The sequence below is a fragment of the Antennarius striatus genome, chromosome 16 (genome assembly GCF_040054535.1).
Source record: "Antennarius striatus isolate MH-2024 chromosome 16, ASM4005453v1, whole genome shotgun sequence".
Classification (NCBI taxonomy): Eukaryota; Metazoa; Chordata; class Actinopteri; order Lophiiformes; family Antennariidae; genus Antennarius; species Antennarius striatus.
Genome location: NC_090791.1, coordinates 14,390,239 through 14,417,097, shown reverse-complemented (window position 1 = coordinate 14,417,097; position 26,859 = coordinate 14,390,239). Strand labels below are relative to the sequence as shown.

General features: G+C 40.3%; 2 protein-coding genes and 1 long non-coding RNA gene across 4 annotated transcripts; 2 read left to right on the top strand and 1 right to left on the bottom strand.

Moving 5' to 3' along the window:
* The first annotated feature begins 1,914 nt into the window (after positions 1–1,914).
* Positions 1,915–8,082, top strand: LOC137609267 (medium-chain acyl-CoA ligase ACSF2, mitochondrial-like). The gene is made up of 16 exons (XM_068336192.1): positions 1,915–2,214; positions 3,833–4,028; positions 4,308–4,436; positions 5,032–5,085; positions 5,199–5,317; positions 5,447–5,609; positions 5,741–5,836; positions 5,927–6,078; positions 6,164–6,252; positions 6,504–6,580; positions 6,669–6,776; positions 6,861–7,012; positions 7,128–7,269; positions 7,416–7,526; positions 7,622–7,690; positions 7,800–8,082. Exons 1-16 carry the CDS (start codon positions 2,093–2,095, stop codon positions 7,848–7,850), a joined length of 1,830 nt encoding a protein of 609 aa, XP_068192293.1. The 5' UTR covers positions 1,915–2,092; the 3' UTR covers positions 7,851–8,082.
* LOC137609273 (uncharacterized) lies at positions 7,319–15,913 on the bottom strand. The gene is made up of 3 exons (XR_011038331.1): positions 15,783–15,913; positions 7,578–7,665; positions 7,319–7,486 (listed from the first exon to the last, which is right to left on the bottom strand). It is a non-coding gene; the product is annotated as an uncharacterized lncRNA (long non-coding RNA).
* LOC137609266 (medium-chain acyl-CoA ligase ACSF2, mitochondrial-like) lies at positions 15,829–22,161 on the top strand. Of its 2 annotated transcripts, none has more exons than XM_068336190.1 (16): positions 15,829–16,079; positions 17,238–17,433; positions 17,623–17,751; positions 18,043–18,096; positions 18,229–18,347; positions 18,461–18,623; positions 18,748–18,843; positions 18,930–19,081; positions 19,163–19,251; positions 19,962–20,038; positions 20,123–20,230; positions 20,315–20,466; positions 20,553–20,694; positions 21,376–21,486; positions 21,579–21,647; positions 21,742–22,161. In XM_068336190.1, the coding sequence occupies exons 1-16, from the start codon at positions 15,958–15,960 to the stop codon at positions 21,790–21,792; spliced, it is 1,830 nt and encodes a 609-aa protein (XP_068192291.1). In that variant the 5' UTR covers positions 15,829–15,957; the 3' UTR covers positions 21,793–22,161. The 2 variants fall into 2 exon arrangements, with proteins under 2 accessions (XP_068192291.1, XP_068192292.1); XM_068336191.1 differs by lacking the exon at positions 15,829–16,079 and adding an exon at positions 16,454–16,566.
* The last annotated feature ends 4,698 nt before the right edge of the window (positions 22,162–26,859 follow it).

Here is a 26,859-nt window from a genome sequence, read left to right as displayed (position 1 = left end):
GTGGGGGTCTATGCTACCCCGTCTCACCAGCATACAATGCAGCTTTCACATTACTCCCTAAAGGTTTCACAGTCATTCACACCCTGAATTAAGTGAATAATAAGTGATAATAATGCTGATGACTCATATGTTGCTCCACTGAACAAACAAAACCACTAACAGTAAAATGTCCTTTATTGTAAACTTTCTCACTTTAGACTCACCCTCTGTCCACTCTCTCCATTTGGTTTACCTACTTTCTGACAAGCAAAGGCCAACATAAACACATAATTGTCTTTGGGGTTTTGTAGTTAATGCAGTCAGAAAGTAACATAGCGAACATAATTTTGACCTTGCTCTCACCTGAAGACTTGGTGAAAATCCATTCATCTATGAAAAACTAAAAATGCATGTTTCAAAATAGGTTAAAAGATATGACCAAATAGCAATATGTCAACCTGATCCAGCATCAATGTTATCTTGCTCATTAGTTCTGGACTACATAAAACACTTGACAGTAATTTAGATGATACAGGTTTACGGCTTGGCATTTTCTGCCTGTCACACCTCCTCCAGTGCACTTTGAGAACAGCTGCAGGGTCATCAGCTGGTGCCACCGTTCACTGATGTTTCGCCCCCTAGCCAAGCCAATTCCCGGTCGGGGGGCAGTGGCTTTGTGGGGACGTCTCCCCACGCCACTCCCTGCAACTGATTTCACTGGGGTGTTGAACCCCAACTGCTGTCCCTCCTTCATAACCACATCCAGAAACTTGCTTCTTTTGCCTCTTCTGACAGCTCTTTGATGGCCCTCTTCAGGCTGAGACCAGTCATTTCTGCAGCACAGAGGAGTCGAATTGCAGAACCCCCCACAAAGCCCCTGCATCCAACCTCCACCGGGTGAATAGTCGCGGACCAGCCTCCTCGTCTGCACTCCTCCACCAGGTCACTGTACTTCGACCGCTTGAACTCGTGCGCTCCTGGTATCCCCTCTTCCCAGGGCACAGTCAGTGCAATGATTAGGACTTTCTTTGCAACTGTGGACCACATCACAATGTCCAGCCTAAGAGTTGCCAGTGTGATCTCAGTTGGAAAGACTAGCTGTTTGTCCAGGTTGACGCACATTTCCCATCTCTTTCCAGGGGCAAGTAGGCATTTCAATCTTCCCCACACTTTCTGACCTGCCTCTCCTGGTTTGATGAAGGCTATGTTTTGCCGATGGGATTCAGAGGAGTTGTTTGCCCTGACTCTGTATCTTTCCGACTGCTCTGCCAGCTTCCTCAGCACCTGATTGTGCTGCTACCGGAAGTGGCCCTGTGTCAGTGCGATGTTGCACCCTGACAGGATGTGTTGGAGACACACAGCCACACAAACTTGGAAATCCACAATGATTAAAAGCACTAACACAACATCAATAAATCATCACTTTTTAACTTCAACATTTACTAGGAGCTGCTCCGTTCTGAAACGAAATGTTTAACTTACAGTCAAAGGTACAAACCAAACACAAACCAGTATTTCATATTTCTAATGGCCACCTTAAATAATGTCTATATGCAACTATGCTGACACTCTACATTTAACTAACAGCATACTAAATTGACTGAAGATGTGTTCCACCTTTAGGAATTTCACCTCTGGCCAAATCAATAACATCTATAAAGTCAACAACATTTTGATCTGTAAATTACTCAAAGTCCTGCCTACCTGCCATGTGCCCATGGCTCTTTTAACTGTCATGCCACTTAATATATATCTGACAACAATCTGTAAATTCTTGTTTGCAGCTTGCACAACAATTGGGCACTTTCTGAGAAGTTTCACCTCTTTTCTTTGGTGATATCTATTCCTTTCTATGTGAGTGTATAATCAATTAATCATGGTCAATATGCACTGCCAAACACGCCCTCCCTGACAAACATACCTTAGCTCTATTTGGAAGGTTGCCATTGGTTAGATGACTTGAGGAAAACCTATTAAAGAGTATGATGTTCTATTCCCTCTTGAAACTTCATCTGAGTTACACGGTACAACATCCACAGATACAATTCAAGAAAAGCAGATAAAGCCTGTCTTTGGATCCAGCTTAAAGCACAGTTTGTGAGACTTTGCACAAATGTCAGCGCTGATCTATTCCTCACTGCTGCGGTCTTTTACCCATAATCTCAGATCCAGAGACCGACTGAAATACAGCAAGACTTGGAAATTATGCAATGCAAGTTGGATTCCATGCAGTCGGTGAGTTTTCACGGTCTCAAATGTGAATATGTTGTCAGTCAAGCAATAATCAATTAGACAACTAGAGTTCCAATAACATCTCTAAAATCTGTAAAATATACTGTAGAACACACAAGGTTTACATCAGTACACAATCTGTTTGAGACATCTGTAAATTTCAATCTAGTTTTGAGTCCATCATTGAAAATAACCAGTGTGGGTCCCCTGTCTTCAACACAGTACTGGGGGTTTGTTTATTAATCAGTCTATTTTGGCAACATTCTTTCATCCACAAATCATGAAAATACTTGCCTCACTAAGTTCATTCCTTTGATGACAGTCAAGTTGGACCACTTCATCCTTTTAATGTTACCCTGCAGTTACAGTAAATGCCTGTCTTTTACTTTAGAATAACATGGGGGTTCAATATTTGTTATCCCTCATTGCTAGATTTAGAAGTATTAATGGGCATGAATTTCTCTGTACAGTTGTTTAAAGTTCAACTCTTCCAAACCAAAGCTTGTTGTGATTTACAGAGAAATCCAATCCAATCCAATCCAAACTTTATTTGTTGAGAAATAATTGTATTCAGGGCTAAAGGTCCATACAGAACCCAACATAACCTGATTCCAGTAAATGTCAAGTATGTTTGTGATGATTTTCCTGATTCCTTCGACAACATTTCAACAAAATTTTGTTGTTCAATATTTGTACTGGGCAAACAGCAGTACAAATATCTGTTCTGTTTGTTTATCGTGTTCTGACTGACTGTGCAGTGGGTAGTGCTGTCGCAGCACAGCAAGGGTTTCCAGGTTCAGGCTCTTTGCGTAGCTTACATGTTCCCATGAGTTTGCATGAAAGTGTACAGTTGCCCACGACACTTATTTATTTATTTGTTTATTTCTTTCTTTCTTTCTTTCTTAATTTTCTGACAGTGGACTAGCAGAAACAGCCACTCCTCTGTTCCCATTGAAAGGGAGAAAAATCTGTATTTGAACACCTCATAACACTGAAGTGTGACAACCAATCACTGTCAGACATGTTTTTGACAGCGGGTTTTGAGCTGGGGACAAACACAGGTGGAGACATGGCATGAAAACTGCTGCAGGAATCCAGTGCAATAAAAAGAAAAGCTAGGGAAAAAAAAATCAATGTGAAGCTCATGCTTTATTTTCATAAATACTAAGATAAAATAAAAAATTGAAATAATGTACTTCGCTCATCTATTTTTTGACGTAGTGATGAGGTGCGCAGGATAGGGATGACTTCCAAAAAGGGAATTCCTGCAGACTGACTAACTTTTATAGGTGTGTTGAAAAAGTCAAAAACTGAAATTTGTTTTAACATCCAGGTGAGATTGCCTTTTGGCATATTTAGTTTTGTGAATGCACTTACATATTCAAAACTGGCTCAGACAAGCACATAGATTTGTTGGTAACTATTGGAGCACAGATGGGTGTGAGTAAAATGATCATTTCATCAATGTGAGGCTGTGCACTGAAATAACAGCTGCGGTCTTTATAAACTAGAAAAGACATTTCTGCTGTGCTCTGATACACTTTGTCTTACACAGAAGATAGTACCTTTATTCAGAAATCATATTCCATGTCGTCTCTTTCACACCTGTAACATATGTTAGGTCACTCCATGTGGACGGTCCTCCTCATATCCCCACTCTGACCAGCAGCTATGTCCATGGCACCTCCTCCATCTCTCTGCTCCCCCTCACTGTAGGACAGATGCTGGACTCTGCAGTCCAGCGCTGGCCTGATCGGGAAGCTGTGGTGATTGTGCAAGATGGCATCCGCAAAACATTCGCCCTGTTTCAGCAAGATGTGCGTCTGTGATGTTATACTTTTAGCTTCAATTTGCAGTAACCCTCTTGCATGTTGTATATATTCAAATACAGTACCTATAATAATATACCGTCTTATTGTCGATATTAAAGACTCTCAGACAACTTGTGGAACCTGGAAATTAAGACTAAATTGTCAAATCACTACTAAATCTAATTTGTTTATATTTTTTATTTAGATTTGGTTGTCAGTATTGAAAAATACCAGAATTTTTACAACCATTTCTTAATGATATATTTTGTACCGTCATCCATGCAGGTGGATAAAGTGGCTGCTGGCCTGCTGGCTTTGGGCCTGAAACCAGGTGACCGACTGGGAGTTTGGGGACCCAACACATATGAATGGATCCTCTTCCAGTACGCGACAGCCAAGGCAGGAATCATACTGGTCAGTTTGTTAATATTTTTCAAATTGTGTTTATAATGAACACTAGTGGCTATCCTTTAGGTGGATGAGTGCAAAAAATAATTAATAAGCTCCATTCAGCTGTCAACTCCAAATGAGTGGGACAGTGTGTCACAACTCCTGTCAGGACTTTGGTTTGTTGTTTCTTTTACCCACATTAGTGATGCGTGTAGAATGAACTATCACACTACTTATACTCTCTTCAGCTGTTTGTTCCCTTCCAGATTGTCAGTGATTTGTCCTACTTTCCAGCAATTCTGCTCTACTTGTTTAACGTGTTCTGCCTGTCCACCTGCTCACTATTGCATGTGGTTGCCTGCTCTTTTGACTATCCTGATTTTGGATTGTGTTTACAATTATGTTTTGACTTACCTCTTCTGTTGTGCTTTTGGGTTCTTGCTGCCTGCTGAGTGACACAGTGAAACGTTTTAAGAGCAGTGGGAAGCTTTTGCTTGTCTGTAGTAGTTGTACTTGTGCACTGTATGTTCAATGTGATCTGTAAAAAGTCTGAATGAAAGGACTGATAGATTGCAATGTAGTCAGGGATTTGAACTTTGAACTGTCTTTATATATGCAGGTTTCTTTGAACCCAGCCTATCAGGTGAAGGAAGTGGAGTTCACATTAAAGAAGGTGAGATGGGTCCTGCACAAAGGCAATCACCTGCTTACATAATTGTATGAAATACAAAATTTTTCCATATTACAAATATTTCTTTTACCTGTGAAATGATTTGTCACATCCAGGTCCAGTGTAAAGCTGTGGTCTGTCCTACCCGCTTCAAAACACAAGACCACTGTGAGATGTTGAGACAGCTCTGCCCTGAAATTGATAAGACACCAGCAGGTGTCATCAAAAGCTCCAGGTTGAACATAGTCAATGTCCAATGCTCTTTAATGGTTTTTCCTTCTGTCTTCATGACTCAAGAAATCATCAGTGATCCCAGAACCTATATAATCCTGTGAATATAAAGTTTCTGTTCTTGGTCTGCCAGATTGCCAGACTTGCGTATGGTGATTGTGACAGATAGCAGACAGCCAGGGATGCTCAGCGTAGAAGATGTGATGCAAGCAGGGGAGAGTCGGCACCACAAAGAACTAATGGATCTACAGACCAAGCTGTCCTGTGATGATCCCATCAACATTCAGTTCACATCAGTCAGTAGCCTTTAGTACTGCCATGTGGCTCTCGTATATCACTTACACTGATATTATGTCACAACAGCAATCACAGACATATAAAAATACCTCAGGTGAAATCACACAATTTGCCTTATTTTTGGTTTCAGGGGACAACAGGGAATCCAAAGGGAGCCACTCTTTCCCATCACAATATCGTGAATAACGCCAACTTCATAGGTCTACGAATGGGTTATGGATGGAGAGTAAGTCCAAACCTTCCTCTGGTTTTGAAAAAAGTCCGTTATGTAACCAACAAACTACAATCTGATTCTTTTAAAAAATATTTCCATTAGCCACAAGTGAGAATATGCGTGATGGTACCCATGTACCACTGCTTTGGCTCTGTCATTGGAGGAATGACTATGGCTATGCATGGTGTCACATTGGTCTTTCCTTCCCCTGGATACAACATTCAAGCCAACCTAGAGGCCATTCAGAATGAAAAGTATGAAGCTTCTCATCAACAAAATTGCTTTGACAGATGTAACATTTCACTTCCATTTATCGCCATCCATGTTTGTCTAATCAAGGTGCAATGTCATCTATGGCACTCCCACAATGTACTCAGATATGCTCAACAAGGATCTATACAAGTATGACTTGTCATCAATTGAAGCAGGTAAAATAAATGAATACTGTTAGATTTGCAAACCAGATGGAGAAGGTGAGCAAGACAAACACCACATTCCCTTTCCGCTTTATTTTTCCACCATCAGTTCAAATCATTTTCACCTGAGAAGAAAACCCAGGGCGATGAGTCATCAAAACATGTGCATCACTTTACTATGACATAATTAGTGTTGCATTTGTAGTGATGCCTGGCAAATGTCTGAGTGATCCTCCTTTTTTTTTTCTTTAAATGTTTTTTAGGTCTCGTGGGTGGATCCCCGTGTCCTCCTGAGCTCCTGAGAAAACTGAGATCAGACATGAACATGAAAGAAATTACAGTGAATTTTTACAAATTCTGTCAATATACAGTATCTAAAACATGTTTACCTCGATAGTATTTATCATTGATACTTTATGTTTTCATAGATAGTTTATGGAACAACTGAGAATAGTCCGATTACATTTCTTGGGTTCCCACAAGACAACGACGAGCTGAAACTACACACTGTTGGATGTATCATGAACCACACTGAGGTATGTCAAAGTATTTACACAAGATTTTACCCAAGCAGTACAGGAATCCTCTGACTGAATACTGTATGTGTGTCTTTACTACAGGCTAAAGTGGTGGACACTACTACTGGGGAAACTGTCCCTCTGGGGGAAACCGGAGAGCTCATGATCAGAGGCTACTGTGTGATGCATGAATACTGGGATGATCCAGAGAAGACCAGTGAAGTTATCTCTAAAGCTGGCTGGTACAGCACTGGGTGTGTATGATGTATATTGAATGTTTGTTTGTTTGAAGGGGAACATTCAAAGTCATATTACAGGGACTGATGCTCACCTGGGAAATATTAGTAACATCTTGAGTCTTCTACACAGTGACACAGCCAGTCTGAACAGTCTGGGATACTGCAGTATCAGAGGACGCTTAAAAGACATGATCATCCGAGGAGGGGAGAACATTTACCCAGCTGAGATAGAGGAATTTCTCTTCACACATCCCGAAGTACAGGAAGTGCAGGTGAGACTCAAAACCACCAGAGGGCAGCAAGATGAGAAACATTTTTAAACAGTTGACATTGAGACACTTTAAAGTCTTAATTTTCACATTTATAGTTGTTCTTTTTCTTTTGTAAATAAAGGTTCGAAAATTTGTCTCTTTCACAGGTGGTCGGAGTCAAAGATTCAAGGCTGGGTGAGCAGGTGTGTGCCTGCATCAGACTGAAGGAAGGTCAGACCTGCAGTGCAGAGGAGATAAAATCATTCTGTAAAGGGAAGGTGAGAATATGTGATAATATTAACATTATCATAATTTGATAATTGCTTTACCTCTTCAAACTGCATCACACACTATGGTTTTGTCCATCCCCAAGATTTCTCACTTCAAGATCCCACACTATGTGCGCTTTGTAGACAGCTACCCTTTGACAGCAAGTGGAAAGGTAAACAACTTCTGCTTTAAACACTGATATCATGTAGTTAGCAAGATGACTCCAATTATTAATCAATATACAACTATACTGAAACGGCGACTACTTTCTGTTTTCCTAGATCAAGAAAAACAAATTAACGGAGAGAATTGAGAAGGAATTAGGACTTTAACTTAATGATACCCAATGGATTGGTGCCACTGGGGAATGTGGCGGAGATTATTCTTGGAACAACAATGTGAGGACTGGCTTCTGGGTTTTTTCTATCCATCAAATTAAATTTTCTGCAGAAAAAATATAACTGCTGAGGTGATGTATTTGATCATTCAGTCATTAAAATGTCTAACTCCATTGTTACAAGTTGGACACTGACTCAGTCCAAACCAATTACACTATATTTTATGTGTGCGTGTATGTGTGTATAATTATTTAATTTTATTTTTTCATGAATAAAAGTGGCTGCTTGTCAAAAATGTGGTCCATATTTTTTCATAATTTCATTTATGTAGGAAGAGGTGCTTTTTGAAACTTGTTCTATTTCTTGTTTAAATTTTAGGTAATTGCTGGACAGCAGCTGAAGTGTAGAGATAAACTCATCATGGAGTAACACATATGCAATATTAACATTACAATAAAAATAATAAAAGCAATACAATAAAATTTCTAAAATTAAAAGGTAAACTGCAGAAGGGATAAAAGAGTTACAAAAGCAGTTAGATTTATGTGCTAGCAAAAGAGCAAAGTCACCTGAATATGATTGTGACAAAAAAACACTTAAGAGACTCAAAGCAGACAAAATTGAGGACCACAGGACTGAATGGCTCAAAAGATGAGTTGGTCATTAAAAACTACATTTGTAATCCCACACCCTGTTGTGTCTGAAATCAATCAGCTCTTCAGGTTTAGATTCTTTCAAATCTAAGAAATTATTATCTCACCAAAAATTTAGGTGAGTCAGAGCATTCCCATGATCTGACATACTGTGGAGAAGAGACAATAATGCAGTGTCATCTGAGAATTTGGTTACACTGCTGCTCTCATTCCTCGTACATCCTCCAATATCATTCATTCATTTTTCTTCAACAGCTTGTATGAATCTGGGTCCCAGGATTACACTAGAGCCTATCCCAGCCGACATCAGACAACAAGTGGGGTACACCCTAAACATGTCGCCAGTTAATCGCAGGGCCACAAAGAGAGACAAAATCCCTTCTGACACACACTCACACCTGCTGTTAATTGAAAGTGGCCAATCTATCTTAGTTACATATTTTTGGTGGCGGGAGTGTATATATACAGGTATATAGGTATATGAGTGTTTTCAGACGATTAAAAAATTAATCTAATTAATTACAGGATTTGTAATTATTTAATCTAATTAATCGCATTTTAATCTCATACCCGTTAAAGGCCCCCAAATAAAGAATTTGAATTCTAGGACATTACAAAATTGTAGTGCATGACTATTCAATAGAATGTACCAAGAAGAGAAGATTTGAAATCCAAATTTTTATTGGTAAAGTGTGCTTTATAAATGAAATTCAAAAGAAAAATGGCCAAGCACATCAGCAAACCAATAGGCCAGGTGCATTTCTCAAAAAATCAATACAAATACAGTTCAAATAAATAAAATAAGGCTGAGTCTCAAATAGGCATATAAGCAGACTCTCAATCAAAATGAATAATAAAGCTGACTCAATACAGCAATTCAAAATGAATACTATAACATGCCTCTAAATAAGGCAACATCAATGAGCAAGATGCCAACAGGCGTTTCCTTTAAAAGGGTAAGCTAACGTTCAACTCTATGTGTCCTTGACATGTTTTGCATGTAAATGATACGTTAGGCTGGAGCTGCTTCAGTGATATGAAAATTCTCTTTTACAAAAAGTACAAATAATAATAAATATAATAATAATAATAATAATAATAATAATAATAATAATAATAATAATAATAATAATAATAATGGGTTTGATTTATATAGCGCTTTTCTGGACACTCAAAGACGCTTTACATCGGATCCATTATTCATTATTCATTCATTCACTCCTCATTCATACTTGGTGATGGTAAGCTACGTGTGTAGGGCAGACTGACGGAGGGCAGACTGATGGAGGCGTCTACAGCGCAGATTGGCAGGGCAGAATCACTGCGTTTTTGGTGATAATCCCGTCTATGTTCTTTTTATAAATAAACTTTCCGCCCAAAGGTCCGAATGGGCTTGCCTCGCTCTCCTGTGTTGCATCCATCTCTGTTGTCAGTCACCCTGCTTTTGACAAGTGGTTCAGGTGCGAAGTGACGTGTCACTGCAGCTTACGGGTCACCCAATGGGCCAAATTTAAAATGCTTGCGCATTGACTTGCCACTCACGATTAATTGCGTTAATTTTTATAGCGTGATAATTTGCAGTGTAATTAATTAATCTAATTAACACATTGAAGTTACATATATATATATATGTGTGTGTGTGTGTGTGTGTGTGTGTGTGTGTGTGTGTGTGTGTGTGTGTGTGTGTGTGTGTGTGTGTGTATATATATACAGTGATACCTCTGTACTCGTCCGCCTCTATACTCGACCAAATCGGTGCTCGACCAAAAAATTCGAGTAGAAAATGTATCGGATCCCGAACCGATTTTAGGTGGTCGAGGTCAAAGACTCAAGGCTGGGTGAGCAAGTGTGTGCCTGCATCAGGCTGAAGGAAGGTCAGAACTGCACTGCAGAGGAGATACAATCATTCTGAAAAGGAACAGTGAGAATATACTATAATATTAAAAGTATCATAATATGATAATTGTAGCTCTTCAAATTTTACAAACTGCATCACAAACTACTTTGGTTTTGTCCATCCCAAAGATTTCTCACTTCACGATCCCACACTATGTGCTCTTTGTAGACAGCTACTAATACTGTTTATATCTTAATTTTAAACTGTTTATATTTTAATTTAATACTGTTATATTTTTTAAATTTTATACTGTTTATTTTTTAATTTTATAGTGTTTATATTTTAGTTATAGTTTAGTATATAATTCCTGTTAGTGCTGCATGTGTCTGTTAGTGTAGTGTATGTCTTGTGGTATGTCCTGTGATGTCAGTTTTTCTTTTTCTCCTGGTGTTTATCCAGTATTATTCGTTATGTAATGCCTGAGCAGTGGATATATACAATTTCCTCCAGGATTAATAAAGTATCTATCTATCTATCTATCTATCTATCTATCTATCTATCTATCTATCTATCTATCTATCTATCTATCTATCTATCTATCTATCTATCTACTTTCTGACTGTCAAAGGCCAAGATGAACACAGTTCAATGGTTAATAAGAGGAGACAGATCATAATAACATAACTGTCTATGGGGTTTTGTAGTCAAAGCAGCCAGAAAGTATCATAGCTAATTTTGACCTTGCGCTCATCTGAAGAACAATAGAAAACAATGAACCTGTTTTGCAATGCACAGCTTCTCAAAGTGGGGTTTGAAGCGTGACATTGCAGCTCTTAGCTCAATGTTTATTTGGGACCTGTAAATGGTCTTCATTGCAGTAATAGCAGAGGAGCCAGTCTCACAAAGATGTTGCAAAAGGAAGAAGAATGCCCACAGCCTTTTGCCCGAAGAGCAGACACTGCCTTTCTACACTCTGCCAGATTCCACTCACTGTCTGTCAGAAGTCATGTCAGTGAACAAGTCCTCCTCTGCAGAGCTGAAACCAGTTGGAGCTGATGCATTGAAAAGATATGTCACCCAGCCCTACTGAGAACTGTTTTCAGAGAAGTACTTTTGAAAGAATCCCATCAGTGATGAGATATGCTGCTTAAAACATGGAATCACTAAGATGGCGTCATAGGCAGTCTTCTTCTTCTTTTCCTTTCGGCTTTTCCCTTCAGGGGTCGCCACAACGAATCAATTGCCTCCATCTAACCCTGTCCTTTGCATCCTCTTGCATCCTGTTCCCTGCTCTCACTGCAGATCACAATGTCATCTGCAAACATCATAGTCCATGGAGATTCCTGTCTAACCTCGTCTGTCAGCCTGTCCATCACCATAGCGAACAAGAAGGGGCTCAGAGCTGATCCCTGATGTAGTCCCACCTCCACCTTGAACTCCTCTGTCACACCTACAGCACACCTCACCACTCTCTTACAGTCCTGCTGCTGCACGTCCTTCCCATCTCTGTCTCTCTGTCTTGCCAACCGGTATAGAGCAGTCTCTCCCTCCTTACTGTCCAACCTAGCATACAAGTCATCATAAGCTTCTTGTTTGGCCTTTGCTACCTCTACCTTCCCCTTACGCAGCATCTCCCTGTACTCCTGTCTACTCAGTTCTCCTCATGTCTCACTTCTTCTTAGCTAACCTCTTTCTCTGTATACACTCCTGTTCCTCCTCATTCTACCACCAAGTCTCTTTATCTACTTTCCTTCCAGATGACACACCAAGTACTCTCCTACCTGTCTCCCTGATCACTTTAGCTGTAGTTTTCCAGTCATCTGGAAGCACCTCCTGACCACCCAGAGCCTGTCTTAACTCCTTCCTAAAAGTCATGCAACACTTTTCCTTTTTTAGCTTCCACCATTTCATCCTCTGCTCTGCCTTTGCCCTCTTCATCTTCCTCACCACCAGAGTCATCCTACACACCACCATCCTATGCTGTTTGGCTACACTCTCGCCTACCACTACTTTGCAGTCACTGATCTCTTTCAGGTTACACCGTCTACACAAGATGTAGTCTACCTGTGTGCTCCTACCTCCACTCTTATAGCTCACCCTATGTTCCTGCCTCTTCTGGAAGAAAGTATTCAGTACAGCCATTTCCATCCTTTTTGCAAAGTCAACTACCATCTGTCCTTCTGTGTTCCTCTCCTGGATACCGAACCTGCCCATCACCTCCTCATCACCTCTGTTTCCTGCACCAACATGTCCATTGAAGTCTGCACCAATGACAACTCTCTCACTTCTAGGTATTCTCTGCGTCACTTTATCAAAGTCCAACAAAGTCCATCAAAGTGTCAACAAATTCATATAGGTTCTCGAATGAATCAGTATTTCCTTTATCAAGTCTCCTACCGCCTATTGCAAACTTTTGAGTGAATGAGCTGCCTGTGACCTGAGTGAGGTGTTCCATCTTTCCCATGAAGCCATGGATTTGGTAGATTTAGTTAATTTATCAACGTAATTGGATGTAATGTCTTTAAGTTATGCCTTAATTTATTTGGCTTCATGCTGTCTGCTGCCAACATATTTTGACACAGTAAACACACCGGTCTTTTCTCATTTCCTACTGTAGTCACAATGAAGCTAAGCGCAAACATATGCTTCATCATATTTCCTCTGCTCAGCTTCCAGGAGACTGTCATTTGTCTCTTTATCTCAGTCTCTGCCTGCTGTTCTTTTCATCCCTGTTAAATATTTTTCCATGTTGTCTCTAGAGGGCATTTCACACCTCCTGCTACGAACCATGACTACACAAAAAAACAACAACTACACTTTAACAGCACCCTACACAACACTATCTGACAATGAGAACGCAACTGCCACCTATTGTGGTGGATGTGAAATAACACTTAATTCTAGTAGAGCAAAAAAAAAAATTATTATTTTTTGTCAAACATTAACATGCTCCGGCAATGCGATTCTTGGGAACGCCAACAAGGGCAGAGTTTCATGAGAACCTTACATAGATCTTAGTTCTGGACATTCGTCCACATGCAAAAAAATAGGTGAACTGGTCCTACAATTTTCTGTAGGTGTGGGTGCAAACATGAGTAGTTGTTTATCTTTCATGTCCTCCCGCGATGAGCTGGCGTCTCATCTGGGGTGTACCCCATCTCTTGCCCGTAGTCTGCTGGGATAGGCTCCAGCAGACCCTTGCCCCACAGGGCAGGTAGCCAGTTGTAGTTAAGATTTTCTACAAGACAATGGATGCATGGACTTAACTCTTACCACTACAGTAATCATTTCCTTTGGAACATTTGTCATGAGTGAATAACTGCAAAACAGCTAACACTGATGATTGTTCAGAACACTATTTACTTGTGTTGTCTGTGTAGGTTCTCATTCATCCAGGTCATGATTATCCAAAGTTGTATAAATCAATCCACTGGATTTGAAGAAAGTTCCCTGAAGACATTTCACCTCTCATCCAAAACACATTCAGTTACTTGTGTTATGTCAACACATTCTCTCAATGCATTCTGGGAACTTCTATCCTCCCACAGCACACTATAGTATCTATAAACATGGTGAAAAACATAGTAATCAGATAAAGGCAATGCACTAAGAGCACTTGTTTGGTTTATTCCACTGTCATAAAACATTTCTTTTCATAAGGTGCTGCACAATAAACAAATACTGTATATGTGACTCCATTCCAGTAAGACACCCAGACCTACTAGTCATAAAAGCACTCCATAATGAATCGGGAAGTTGAATTAAAGATGGTAGATTCCTGAAACTACCTCACCAACACACCACAGTTCGTCAGGCCAAAGGACATCACGTCTGACACTGTGGTCAGCTGCATCGGTGCTCCACAGGGGACTGTCTTGTCCCCGATCCTCTTCACTCTGTGCACGGTGGACTTCTGCTACAACTCAGAACTGTGTCAAATTCAGAAGTTCGCAGATGACACAGCGATCATGGGATGTATGAGAGACAATGAGAAGGAAGAGTATAGATGCCGGGTGAGGGACTTTGTCGACTGGAGTCACAGCAACAGCAGCTCAGCACCTCCAAAACTAAAGAGGGACAGATCCCAACCTAGACCAGACCCCAACCTAGACCAGTTCTGATAGGAATGGAGGAGGTGGAGGTTGTACAAATATCTTAGGCTGTGGCTGGACAACAAGCTGGACTGGACAAGCAACACGAGGCAGCTGAACAAGAAAGCTCAGAGGTGGATGTACTTCCTGAGGAGGCTCAGAGTATTCAACATATGCAGAAAGCGCCTGTGGATGTTCTACCAGTCTATGGTCACCAGCGTCCTGTCGTATGCTGTGGTGTGTTGGGAAGGGAGCATGACTAAGGCAGACCTCTCCAGGCTAAAGAAGATGATCAGGTGGGCCAGCTCAGTGGTCAGGATAAAGCTGGACCTTCTGCGCTGCGCCTCCCAACATGCAGGACTAACAGGATGGAAAACTCCTTCATCCCACGAGTCATCAAACTGCTCAACTCCTCACTGGGGGAGGAGGAAGAGGGGTCCACACAAGAGCCGGGGGATGACACACATAACAAACCATAAACACTGCAAACACTATAAACACTAGCTCTTGTGCCTATCCATGCCTTTTAGAGGCATCAGTGTAGGTTTAAATAAATCTAAATAGAATAATAAATGATAATACATATTCTTTATAAAATCTAGCATGGAAGAATAAAGTATATCAAAGATTTTGCAAAAGCTACCATACAGTTTTTTGGGACAAGCCTCTTGCTAGTTTGGAAGGCCTGACACCCCCTGGAAGATGTGAAGGAGGACCATCACCAATTCACAGTTTGAAGGTGGTGATCCCTACCCACCTGTGTGTAGGGATCACCAGGGGAGGGAAGTCCTGACAGTTGAATGAGAGATTAAATGTTTTCAAATGTTTAATAAAGGTCATTTATTTTTCCTTTGCTGACCATAGACATGAAAATCTATAGAAACCTGTCATATTCAATCATTTTATTTTATGATTGCAATTATTGCTGTTTTCCTGACTGACATGGATTTAAATTGCTCTTTGTAAAGCTACAACACTTGGACTCTGGACACCGTTGTAAAATCAGTCCATTGCCACTTCACCCCATCGGTCAGGGAAATAAGCTGCAGAAACATTGTTATTTCAGGACTCCATCTCCTCTTGCTGTGAAATCATAGACAAACCAGGGTCAAACACACACACACACACACACACACACACACACACACACACACACACACACACACACACACACACACACTCCTTAGATTACTTCTTCTACTTGAAAGTTTTTCATGGATTACTTTGAAAACAGAAAAACTATTCAGGATATAAACACATTTTTTTTCTTAAAACTATACTGTTGTACACTTGGTCAAATTTCAATGTCAGTTTTCACAAATTAGTCGCAGATTGTTTTACACACCTTTTTTTGCGAGTGTGCTCTTGAGTTCATGCGGAAGGCAGGGCAGCATCAAGTGAACAAAGTTTGAGCCCTCCTACTCAGAGATACTCCCAGCCAATGACGATGAGAAGAAAACAACCATGCAAAGTATTAAGATCCATGTTTTAACGCGCATTGAGGGTGTGACTCTGGTAAAATGTGTGCGCTGATGATCTCCTCACTGCTGCGGGCCTGTGCGCACAGCCTGAGATCTCTGGACACACTCAAACGCAGCAATACGTGGAAATTATGCAACACAAGTTGGTTCCTGTGTTCTCGGTAAGTGTGGACGGAAATGCGAATAAGGCTTGACCTAAACATTGTAGATGTTTGCGTTTCAGTATATGAAAGAGAATACGGTAAGTTTCCATTTATTTACAGTCCATCGTTAAAAATATTAATAATGATATATAATATTAAAAAGATTGTACATGATGGGAGCTGAAGTGCGTGCGTTGCCAATTTGGTAAATCCAAATCCAAATTTCCAAATCGTAGAGACTTTTTTTTAGTAAAAATAAATAAATAAATAAATAAAAAGTGTAAATTCTACCGACGTTTTCTGTTATCATTTGAGACTCTCCCTGGTGCTTTAGAGACTGTCGTTCTACAGCTCTTGTGCTCACCGAGCAGCCGAACCTACCGGCGGTCAGTAATCCCATTTTGGATTTATGCCACTCTGCGTCCAGACTGCAAAGGAATGTGCGCATGCGCGTAACTGCCGCCAATCTCTCCCTGGTTTGAAGAGTTGGGTGCGAATCTAAATAGTGAGTTGTTTACACGGTTCATTCCTTGTAAATAACACTTTATGAAAACAGTTTCTTTGTTAGAGGCCTTTTGTCATACGCGTATGTTTTTGTTCGTGACATAAATTTTCTCCATTAATTGTGTAGTTTCCACGCAATCTGTTCATGACATATTCTACCAATATATATTACCGGTAGAAAATTCTACCAATAACATTCAAAATATTCTGTTTTACTTCCCAGAACATTCACGATAACTCACCAATGGACAGAAACATAACGTTCTATGAAGAATTCTTGCAGTTTTTAACTGCTCAAAAAAATGTGTGTCATCGTAACATCTGGTGTAGGACATTTGACCACTTTCATCCTGGTGCGAACAATAACCTGAAAAAGAAAGCACCTCTGTAACACAGAAACATATTGCACATCTAAAACATAAGATGAAGAGTACACCTCACTCCAACATCGTCAAAAACCATTCTATGTTGTATGACTGTCATGCACCAAAGAAAGCAAATATATCAGTTTCGAATGCTTATCCAAGGGAAGCATTTTTAAACTGCGGCAAGAACGTCCTGCATTACTGGGCATCTATGGCTACAAAAAACAAAATAAGAACGTTTGGCTGTATTGTGACCATTCATCTACAATTTCCTATGACATAGAGAATTTTTCTTGTTCTCTGTCAGGTCACTTCATGTGGACAGTCCTCCTCACATCCCCACTCTGACCAGCAGCTATGTCCACGGCACCTCCTCCATCCCTCTGCGCCCCATGACTGTAGGACAGATGCTGGACTCTACGGTCCAGCGCTGGCCTGACCGGGAGGCTGTTGTCTTCGTAGAGGAAGGCATCCGCAAAACCTTTGCTTTGTTTCAACAAGATGTGCGTGTCTGATGTTAAACTTGTACTTTCAGGACAACCAACCAATCAACCAACCAACCAACTATCAAATTAACAATGCTATTAACTAACTACAGTTAATAGCATTCTAAATGTGATCGATGCTGTAAATTTTCAGTATTTATTCTATTGTTAATGGTATACACTATTTCATTACGTTCATCTGTGCAGGTTGATAAAGTGGCTGCTGGTCTGCTGGCTTTGGGCCTGAAACCAGGTGACCGACTGGGAGTTTGGGGACCCAACACATATGAATGGATCCTTTTCCAGTACGCGACAGCAAAGGCTGGAATCATAATGGTGAATTTGAGTGTTGTTAATACTTTTCAAATTGTTCTTACAGTCTAATGTTGTGGTTTGACCCAACTTCCCTAAGGCGGATGATTGCAAGAATTCATTAATAACTTCCTGTATCAGGTAACATTTTGCTGTCAACTATTATAGGACAACTTTTTAAGAGCAGTGGGAAGCTTTTGTTTATCTATAGTAGTTGTACTGTTACACCATATGTTTACCAGTTCAGTATGATCTGCCAATTAAGCTTAATTTCAGAATTTGTACTTTCACTTTAATTTATCTTTATATGTGCAGGTGGCTGTGAACCCAGCCTATCAGGTGGAGGAAGTGGAATTTACATTAAACAAGGTGAGACAGATTCTTTCACAAGGTTACTGTCTAACCACACAACATAAAATTTAGAAGCATGATAACTGATAAAGATATAATTTTTATATTACAAATATTTCTTTCATCCATGAACTGATTTGTCACATTCAGGTCCAGTGTAAAGCTGTGGTCTGTCCTACCCGCTTCAAAACACAAGACTACTGTGAGATGTTGAGACAGCTCTGCCCTGATATTGGCAAGACCCCAGTGGGAGTGGTCAAAAGCTCTAGGTTTATATCAAATATCCATGAATATTTTTCTTTCTAAAAGAAAGAAATCATCAACAATCCCACACGCTGTATAGAATCCTGTGGATGTAAAGTTTCTGTTCTTCATCTGCCAGATTGCCAGACTTGCGTATGGTGATTGTGACAGATAGCAGACAGCCAGGGATGCTCAGCGTAGAAGATGTGATGCAAGCAGGGGAGAGTCAGCACCACAAAGAACTAATGGATCTACAGACCAAGCTGTCCTGTGATGATCCCATCAGCATTCAGTTCACATCAGTCAGTACCCTTCAGTACTGGACTCCCTTATCACTTACATTGACACGATCTCACAAATGAAAGACATGGATCCAACATGATTCATATGAACTCATACAATTTACTTGTTTGTTTTTGGTTTCAGGGGACAACAGGGAAGCCAAAGGGAGCCACTCTCTCGCACCACAACATTGTAAATAATGCCAACTTTATTGGTTTACGTTTGGGTTATGAATGGAGAGTAAGTCCAAAGTTTTCTTTTTCTTGATTTGCAGATAAAATAAAAGAATTGTATAAATGCAAATAATCTGATGTTTAATATTACAGCCTCAAGTCCGACTCTGCATGCAGGTACCTTTGTACCACAACCTTGGTTCTGTCGTCGGAGGGATAAATATGGCAGTTCATGGCATCACATTGGTCTTCCCTTCTCCTGGATACAACTGTCAAGCCAACTTAGAGGCCATTAAAAATGAAAAGTATGAAGTTTCTTACCAACCAAATGACTTTGACATGTGTAACATTTTGCATTAATCAGCATCCATGTCTTTGTCCTCTAGGTGCAATGTTGTCTACGGCACTCCCACAATGTATACAGACATGTTAAACCAAGATCTATGCAAGCTTGATTTGCCATCAATTGATGTGGGTAAGAAATGTGATAACCATTTTTGACTTTGTAGTTACTTGAAAGTTGGGAAAGATGGGGTCATAATATTTCATATTCCAGAACACCTAGATGGGACATAACATGGGACTTGTCCAAGAAGACTATCAATTTTTTTTAAATCAAACATTGGACCAATATAAAATCAGTCAGGGTTTTTGCCCAACATGAGGAGTCTAAATTTATTCACCAAAATATTAATTTAGAAATTAAATCAGCAAACCACCAAGCAATCTATGAAAGGTCACTGGGCTAAGTAAAATAAACCAAGTAGTAGCAGCCAGAATTCATATCCACTATTGTAGTAAAAATTGTATTTTTACCACAGTAAAAATACAATTTACTAGTATTATTGTGATTTTATATTGGATCAGCCTACAGGCCCCTAGTGTGTGCTGTGTTCAGGGGCCTGTAACCTGTAACCCTGTGTGTGTAATTAACACATATACAGTATATGTACATATGTAAAGTGTGAGTGTAAAAAGAATTTCCCCAAGAGGGATGATTAAAGTATAGATTATTATTATTATTATTATTATTATTATTATTATTATTATTATTATTTCCCTCGTAAACTGCTGTCTGCATGTTTCAGAAAGGAGTGGCTTGTGAGAGTCAATAAGTACATTACATTTATTGTGCCATTTGGTAAGCATGGGAGTCATCTCTGTGTATGTGTTGCTGTTCCTCAGCTGTGATCGGGGGCTCTCCGTGCCCTCCTGAGGTTTTGAAAAAACTAACAACAGACCTGAAAGTGAAAGAGGCAATAGTGAGTAATTATATGTACATTCAGAATTATACAATAGAAAACATCTTCTTCAGCTTTCAGCAATATTTGTCTGTGTTTTGGTAGATAGGTTATGGAACCACAGAGAATAGCCCAGCTACATTTGCAGTCTTCCCACAAGACAATGAGGAGCGGAAACTATATACTGTTGGATGTATCATGAACCACACTGAGGTATGTCATAGTATTTACACAAGTCTCTATCCAAACATTACAGCAATTCTCTGACCAAATGCTGCGTATGTGTTTTTACTACAGGCTAAAGTGGTGGACACTACTACTGGACAGATTGTCCCTCTGGGGGAAACCGGAGAGCTCATGATCAGAGGCTACTGTGTGATGCATGGATACTGGGATGATCCAGAGAAAACCAGTGAAGTTATCTCTAAATCTGGCTGGTACAGCACTGGGTGTGTACAATGAAGAGATGTGTTACAGCTTTGGATGGTCAAGGAATAAATAATGTTTACATCCTTTGTGATTTTCTTCTGAACAGTGATGTGGCCAGTCTGAACAGTCTGGGATACTGCAGTATCAGAGGACGCTTAAAAGACATGATCATCCGAGGAGGGGAGAACATTTACCCAGCTGAGATAGAGCAATTTCTCTTCACTCATTCCAAAGTACAGGAAGTGCAGGTGAGACTGGCATGCATGATGTGTCAAGCATGCATACAAACACGTGGGGGGCCAAACAAACTACTGAGAATCAGTAATCTGCTGCATCATTTTTTCACTTTCATTTTTGGCGTGTCTTTGATTTCCCCCCTCTGTAGGGTGATCATTTTCATTTTTATCAAATTATGTGGCATCATTTTGTTACTAATACATCACCTGTTCATTATCAGGAAAGATATTCAAGATCATTTTTCCCCAGTTTAAATCTGATGTTTTCAAAGTGTTCCTGTAATTTTCTTGAGCTGTGTGTATACGGTACATATGTGTTTGTGTGTGTGATTTACATATGAGGATTAGGAAAACTGGAAAAAAAAACAAGGTCTATATTGTCAGAATTCTGACTTTAATCTCAGAACTGACTTGTTTGCCATCATTTTTTCTATGAGTATACCATTTTAACACATCTGGAACCCACTGGTGTTTCAAATCCTCGCCAATTGAACCAGTTGACTGGTTCAAACGTCATCAGTCATGTGGTTTTTCGACATTTAAAACGGATTCCTGAGCAGTGGTTCAGAGAAAAAAAAAACCATCCAAAGTCTGGTGTGTGGTTTCAAGCGCTGAGTCAAAAGGAACCATTAATTATAACTGTTCAATTTGATATACACAAAACATTTCTTATCATTTTCTTTCGGTTTCTAGGTGATTGGAGTGAAAGATTCAAGGCTGGGTGAGCAGGTGTGTGCCTCTATCAGACTGAAGGAAGGTCAGACCTGCTCTGCAGAGGAGATAAGATCATTCTGTAAAGGAAAGGTGAGAGGAGGTGATAAATACCAACAGCTTAACATATTCAAACACCTTTCTATTAGCTGTATCACAAACATTTGGTTTTGTCCCCTCCTCAGATTTCTCACTTCAAGATCCCGCACTATGTTCTCTTTGTTGACAGCTTCCCATTGACAGTCACAGGAAAGGTATGGTCCTGCTATGGTGCTAACTTATCTTAATGATTAATTTCTCATTTAAACAGAATGAGAGTGAAATGTCTGTTAATCTCTGTTCATCTAGATCAAGAAGAATGAATTAAAGGAGAGAATGGAGAAGGAATTGGGTCTTTAACTTGATGGACCCTGATGGACTTTTAAGCCACACTGAAAATAGTGGGGCTTGATGCTTTCTCCTCCAAGAGTTGAACTGTGGCAAAGAAAAGGTCTGCTAATAGTGTTTAGTTGTAATTGTGAATGAGACAAAAGTTGAACCATGAGACAAGAGGACAATAGAAATGATCCATTCATAGAAATCGTATTCATCAAAGGATGATTCAAAAGCATGTGCCGAGGTCTGGAATGTGGATCTGGAAAAGAGTTTTGTTAAGTAATATCACCACCTAGGTCAGGGGTCGGGATCCAATGTCTCACAAGCTGAAATTGGCTCTTTTGATGGCTGCATGTCATTCCAGACAAATTTGTAATAAAAATTAAAAAATTATTCCATTGACTTATTTGCGCATGCGCGAACCAGCGACTAGAACGCCAGTTCACTATGAGGCAGCGAATAGAAGAAGTCTGGCTTATATACGGCGTTCTGCTAACTGGGAATTGGAACATATGACGATTGATAGCAGGTCTATTTTTGTTCAAAGACTGTGTCAAACTATGTTGAAGTGGTGCTGTATTTTGCTGTCAAAAATAGCTGCCGATGTGCACATGCGCAAAAGGGTCCGCAAACAGGTTCATTGTAAAATCAGGAAATAAACTTCCCTCGTTTTAGTCATGTTGACATCAAGCTAATTTGACAAACCCTTTCAAGAAGATGGGAAAAAAAAGAGTATCGTACTTTTCAGAAGGAATGGACAGAAGAGTGTGCCTTTGAGGAGAGAGCAGGTTCTGCAGTGTGTCTAATAAGTAATGATAAAATTGCGCCACTGAAATGGTCAAATATAAAGCGGCAGTTCGAGACATACCATTCTACATTTGCATCGAGATATGCTGTGGGGGACACCAGGAAGAAAGCATGTCAAGGTAGGTATGTAAGGTATTTTGTCGGTGACACTCTACATGAGGAAAGTCTTGCTGTTTTGCCTAGAACAACAAGAAAGGAGTATTTGTTTTAAGGGAGGATTTAATCCTTCATTGTGTTTGCTAAAGAAAAAAATCTGCCAATGGACAAACTTTCTGTGTGCAGTGATGGTGCTCCGTGTATGCTTGGAGAAAACAAAGGATCCGTAGCGCTTCTTTGTGAACATGAATAGAGATGCATCCTGAGTTTTCATTTCATTCTACATCAGGAGGCACTTTGTGCTCAGATGTGCGGTGAGCAGCTTGGTGATGTGTGTTGGTCATTCAAGAGAGCATAACTATATTTTTTGAAGGAATTCTGAGATTTATTGTACTTCAAAAGTGTCTGTGTAACATAAAATGCTCACATTTATTTGTATTTAGTCTTAAACGTGTGGGTCTCACAGAATTACATTTAAAAATATGTGGTGATTTTGGCTTTCTTAGCCAAAAAGGTTCCTGACCCCTGACCTAGGTCATTCAACATAAGGTGAGGAGCAGATGATTGACTGTAGAATTCCTGGGGAAACAAAGAAGCTTCCAGAATGAGGATGTCACTGCAGATTGCCCAACAATTAATGCTACGTCCTGACCAAAGTAAATTTTTTATATATTTTGTTAATTGAAAATAAAAACTGTGTTTCATGAGGTCCATCCATCCATTTCCTTGAAGACGAGACGACTGAACTTGTCTTCAGCCATTTTTCTACCTTGTTGGTCACGGTTGTCGCTAGTGTTTATCCCAGCTGGATACGGGCGAGAGTCGGGGTACACCCCTGACGTGTCGTCACACGAAAGACGAAGAGCCACTCGGACAATTTGGAATGTCCAGTTCACCCAAGGTGTGTGTTTTTGGTGGCAGGAGGAAGCCGAACAACTTGAAGCCACGGGGAAAACAAACGCTGTACAGAAGGGAATCAAATTCAGAACCTTCTTACTGTGAGGGGACAGCATGCTGGCCCTGATATCTATTTGGTGCATTTTATTTCTTTTATACATTTCCTTTGAAATTCACACTTCTACTCAGTGAAGGGGAAGTCCCTGATTGAGTGTTAATGTTCAAATATGTGAGGCTCAAGGAAGATGCTTTCTATTGGATTTAGCTGCTAGATCATGTCTGTCTGCTGTCCTTGAGCAGGAGGACACAACAAACTACAAAAGAGGAAAAATACATGCATTCACACATACTAAAAATGCAAAAACAATGGTAGCTAACAGGATCGAAACATCTATTTTTTCAGTCTTTTTGAGAAAATGTGGAAGATTACGTACAGACGTAAGTCATGACAAGTGTATGCACAAGCAGCAAAGAAGGTGAAGTCTTGATGTTGGCGACCAAACGGCCTCACAGACCACAGCAAATGTATATTCCTGTTTTTGCTTGTTTCCATAAGAACATAATCATAATCTTTTATCTCAATGTCCTTATTACATCCCGTGAAGGGGATGTATTGTAATTACAGTACATCTCGCTTCAAAGCGGTGATGTATTGTAATTGTCAGTGTTCGTTTTTCCACCAAACATCTTCGCAACTGCTGCAGATAGATTAAACAAAAAACACATTACTCGGGCAGCAAAGGGGATGAAAATGAGATGATGACCTTGATCTTGAGGGAAAAATAGGTCAAGGTCAAATTTCAACTTTTGTACACTCAGGAACCGGATAAGACAGAAAGACGAGAAAGGCCAGTGTAAGACCATTGATCAAAGCTAGTTCTTTGATCTACCTATGCTTAGATTTGCTCTGACCTATGAAAGCAGGTCAGGGTAAAATTTTGAATTTAGGGGTTCCGTGGGATGTTGCAGTCTCTGATTGCCTTGGTTCTAGTTTGTTGTTGAAACTTTTGACTCTACTGTCATCCTCTGGGTATATCAGTGGTAATGTCAATAAGTAAAAGCCTAAGAGCTCTGGGGCCACTGAAGATTCCCTTTTAATTAATTTGCCTCTCCTGAATGATTCTCCTGATCCAGTTCAAAATTTGCAAGTGAGGTACAGGAGACCCAGGAAAGTAATTTCTTAGCTTTACTACCATTCAGTGTTACAACACAACAAATATTAACACACCAATGGGGGAGCAGCTTCAGGGCTTTGTTGAGACACAGCAGTACCATCTGAAGAGGTGGGGTCAGTGAAGCATAGGACAACAAATATGTGTGTCGAAACAATAAATGCACATAGGATGCCTACAGCTACTTCGCCCTGCCCCCGTTCAGCCCTTCAGGAACCCAAGTCCAACTGCTGCAAAGAAGTCATGTGGAAGCAACCCCCACCCAAAAGATGTCTGTGTAGATTCTCAACCCCCACCCAAAGGTATTTGAAAAAGGCTTCAGATGAGACAATGGGGGAATGCTTTGAAGCCACTGACCGAGAGGTGCTCCATGGGTCACATGGAGAAGACATTGACTGTTTGACGTGTGAGTTTCCCAGTTTGGTATCATAAAGTTCATTTATCTAACCCGCAGATGTTAACACTTTTATTTCTCTGTAGGGACCCCTTCTGTCCAGCAGGGGGTGCAGTGTTTCTCAAACTTTAAATCTTGGATGACCCCTGAGCTAAGAGAGGCTTTAAAGCTGGCCAGCAACCGGAGAAAAATAGAGGAACGCCTGCAACAAAACAATATATGGGATATCTGGAGAGGACTAAAAACAACCTCCCCAAACCATTTCTGTCTTGCTCTCCTCTTCAACATCCTCTCTCTACCCTCTTCTCACCAACAGTAAAGCAGAGATCCATTCCATCAAGCAGGGTTTACAAACCCTGAGTAAAACATGTGACTCTGGGTCGACTTACCCTGAGCCTGTATACCCAGGGTTTGTCATTTCACAAAGGCTGCTTGGGTTTATTTTTAACAACCCAGGGAAAGTTCACCCAGAGGTTAGCAGGTGCGACACAACCCAAAAAAGCCATTATCAATGGTCATCTCCTGGCCTGGGTCAGTATAAGGGATCAGCAGCCTTGGGTAACCCCTGCCCTCTAGATAAAAACCATCAAAGTCTCCTGTGATCCATCCATCCATCCAGTTATTGCAAACCTTTAAGCTACCTACTACATTACAGTCTGTTTCTCAGGTAAGACCATACATCCGTGAGTCAGGAACTGACCCAGAACACTTTGTCTCCTCTTCAGAAATGTGGTCTATGACATCACATATGATCTGGACAGACGTGAGGTTGTCTGTGATGCAGTCTTTAATGTGGTGAAACAGAGGTCTAGATGTACCTTCACATTTATGCTGTGAATGGACTTCCTGTTCACATTACCAGCCTCATGATGTGAGGGAGCCTTGCTGGGAATGTGGATGCCATCTATGCAGCCAATTACATTGGTAAATCCTCGAAGAAATTCAAGTTATTAATCCAAGTCTGATCTCACAGCACAATGTGATTAAGAATGTAACTTAAAATTAATTTATCGGATTTCTACATCATTCACCTGCAATTCTGTGGAACTCGAGAAACAGATTAGGGTTACTCCTCTTACTCTGGGCTAAGTTATCTTCCTTTGTGAAACATGAAACTCTGGGTTTCCCTCATTTCATGGTTAACATGCCCAGAGTTTCCACTAAACCTGCTCCGTGAAACGGATCCCACATCTACATCTTGCTGCATTTCAGATGGGGACTTGGAAGACCAAAGCTTGGAAGGCCAGGGTTCCTGATTGCGTCAGCTCCAGATTCTGACAGAGCAGCTCTGTGAGGTGGTCAGGGACTGAGTCCGAGTCTGGAAAGAACCTGATCTCAGAACAGTTTTAGCTGACAATACCAAGTTGAAGGTTTTGGAATTTTTATTTACATACTTTTAGTTTATCCATCAGTTTCAGGCACTGTTGATACACAGCGTCTAAAGAACCCGACGCAACTTTCACTCAAAGGATAAAAAGAAAAGATTCTTCAAAACTGAATGAAAAGAAAAAGAGCCTAGAGCCAAAAGTGTAATTTTATGATGAAACTTTAGTTTTGTGTCATGAACTACCCAGCACCATCATGAGGCCATAACAAGTTCAAACAAGATTTCTGTTGGCACATCCCCAACACCGTGTTCTTCTGTTACATGAGACTACTTGAAGGGTTGTCCTGAGTACCTGGCACATGTTCTGTTTGCCCTTTTATATTACTTTATGGTCACAG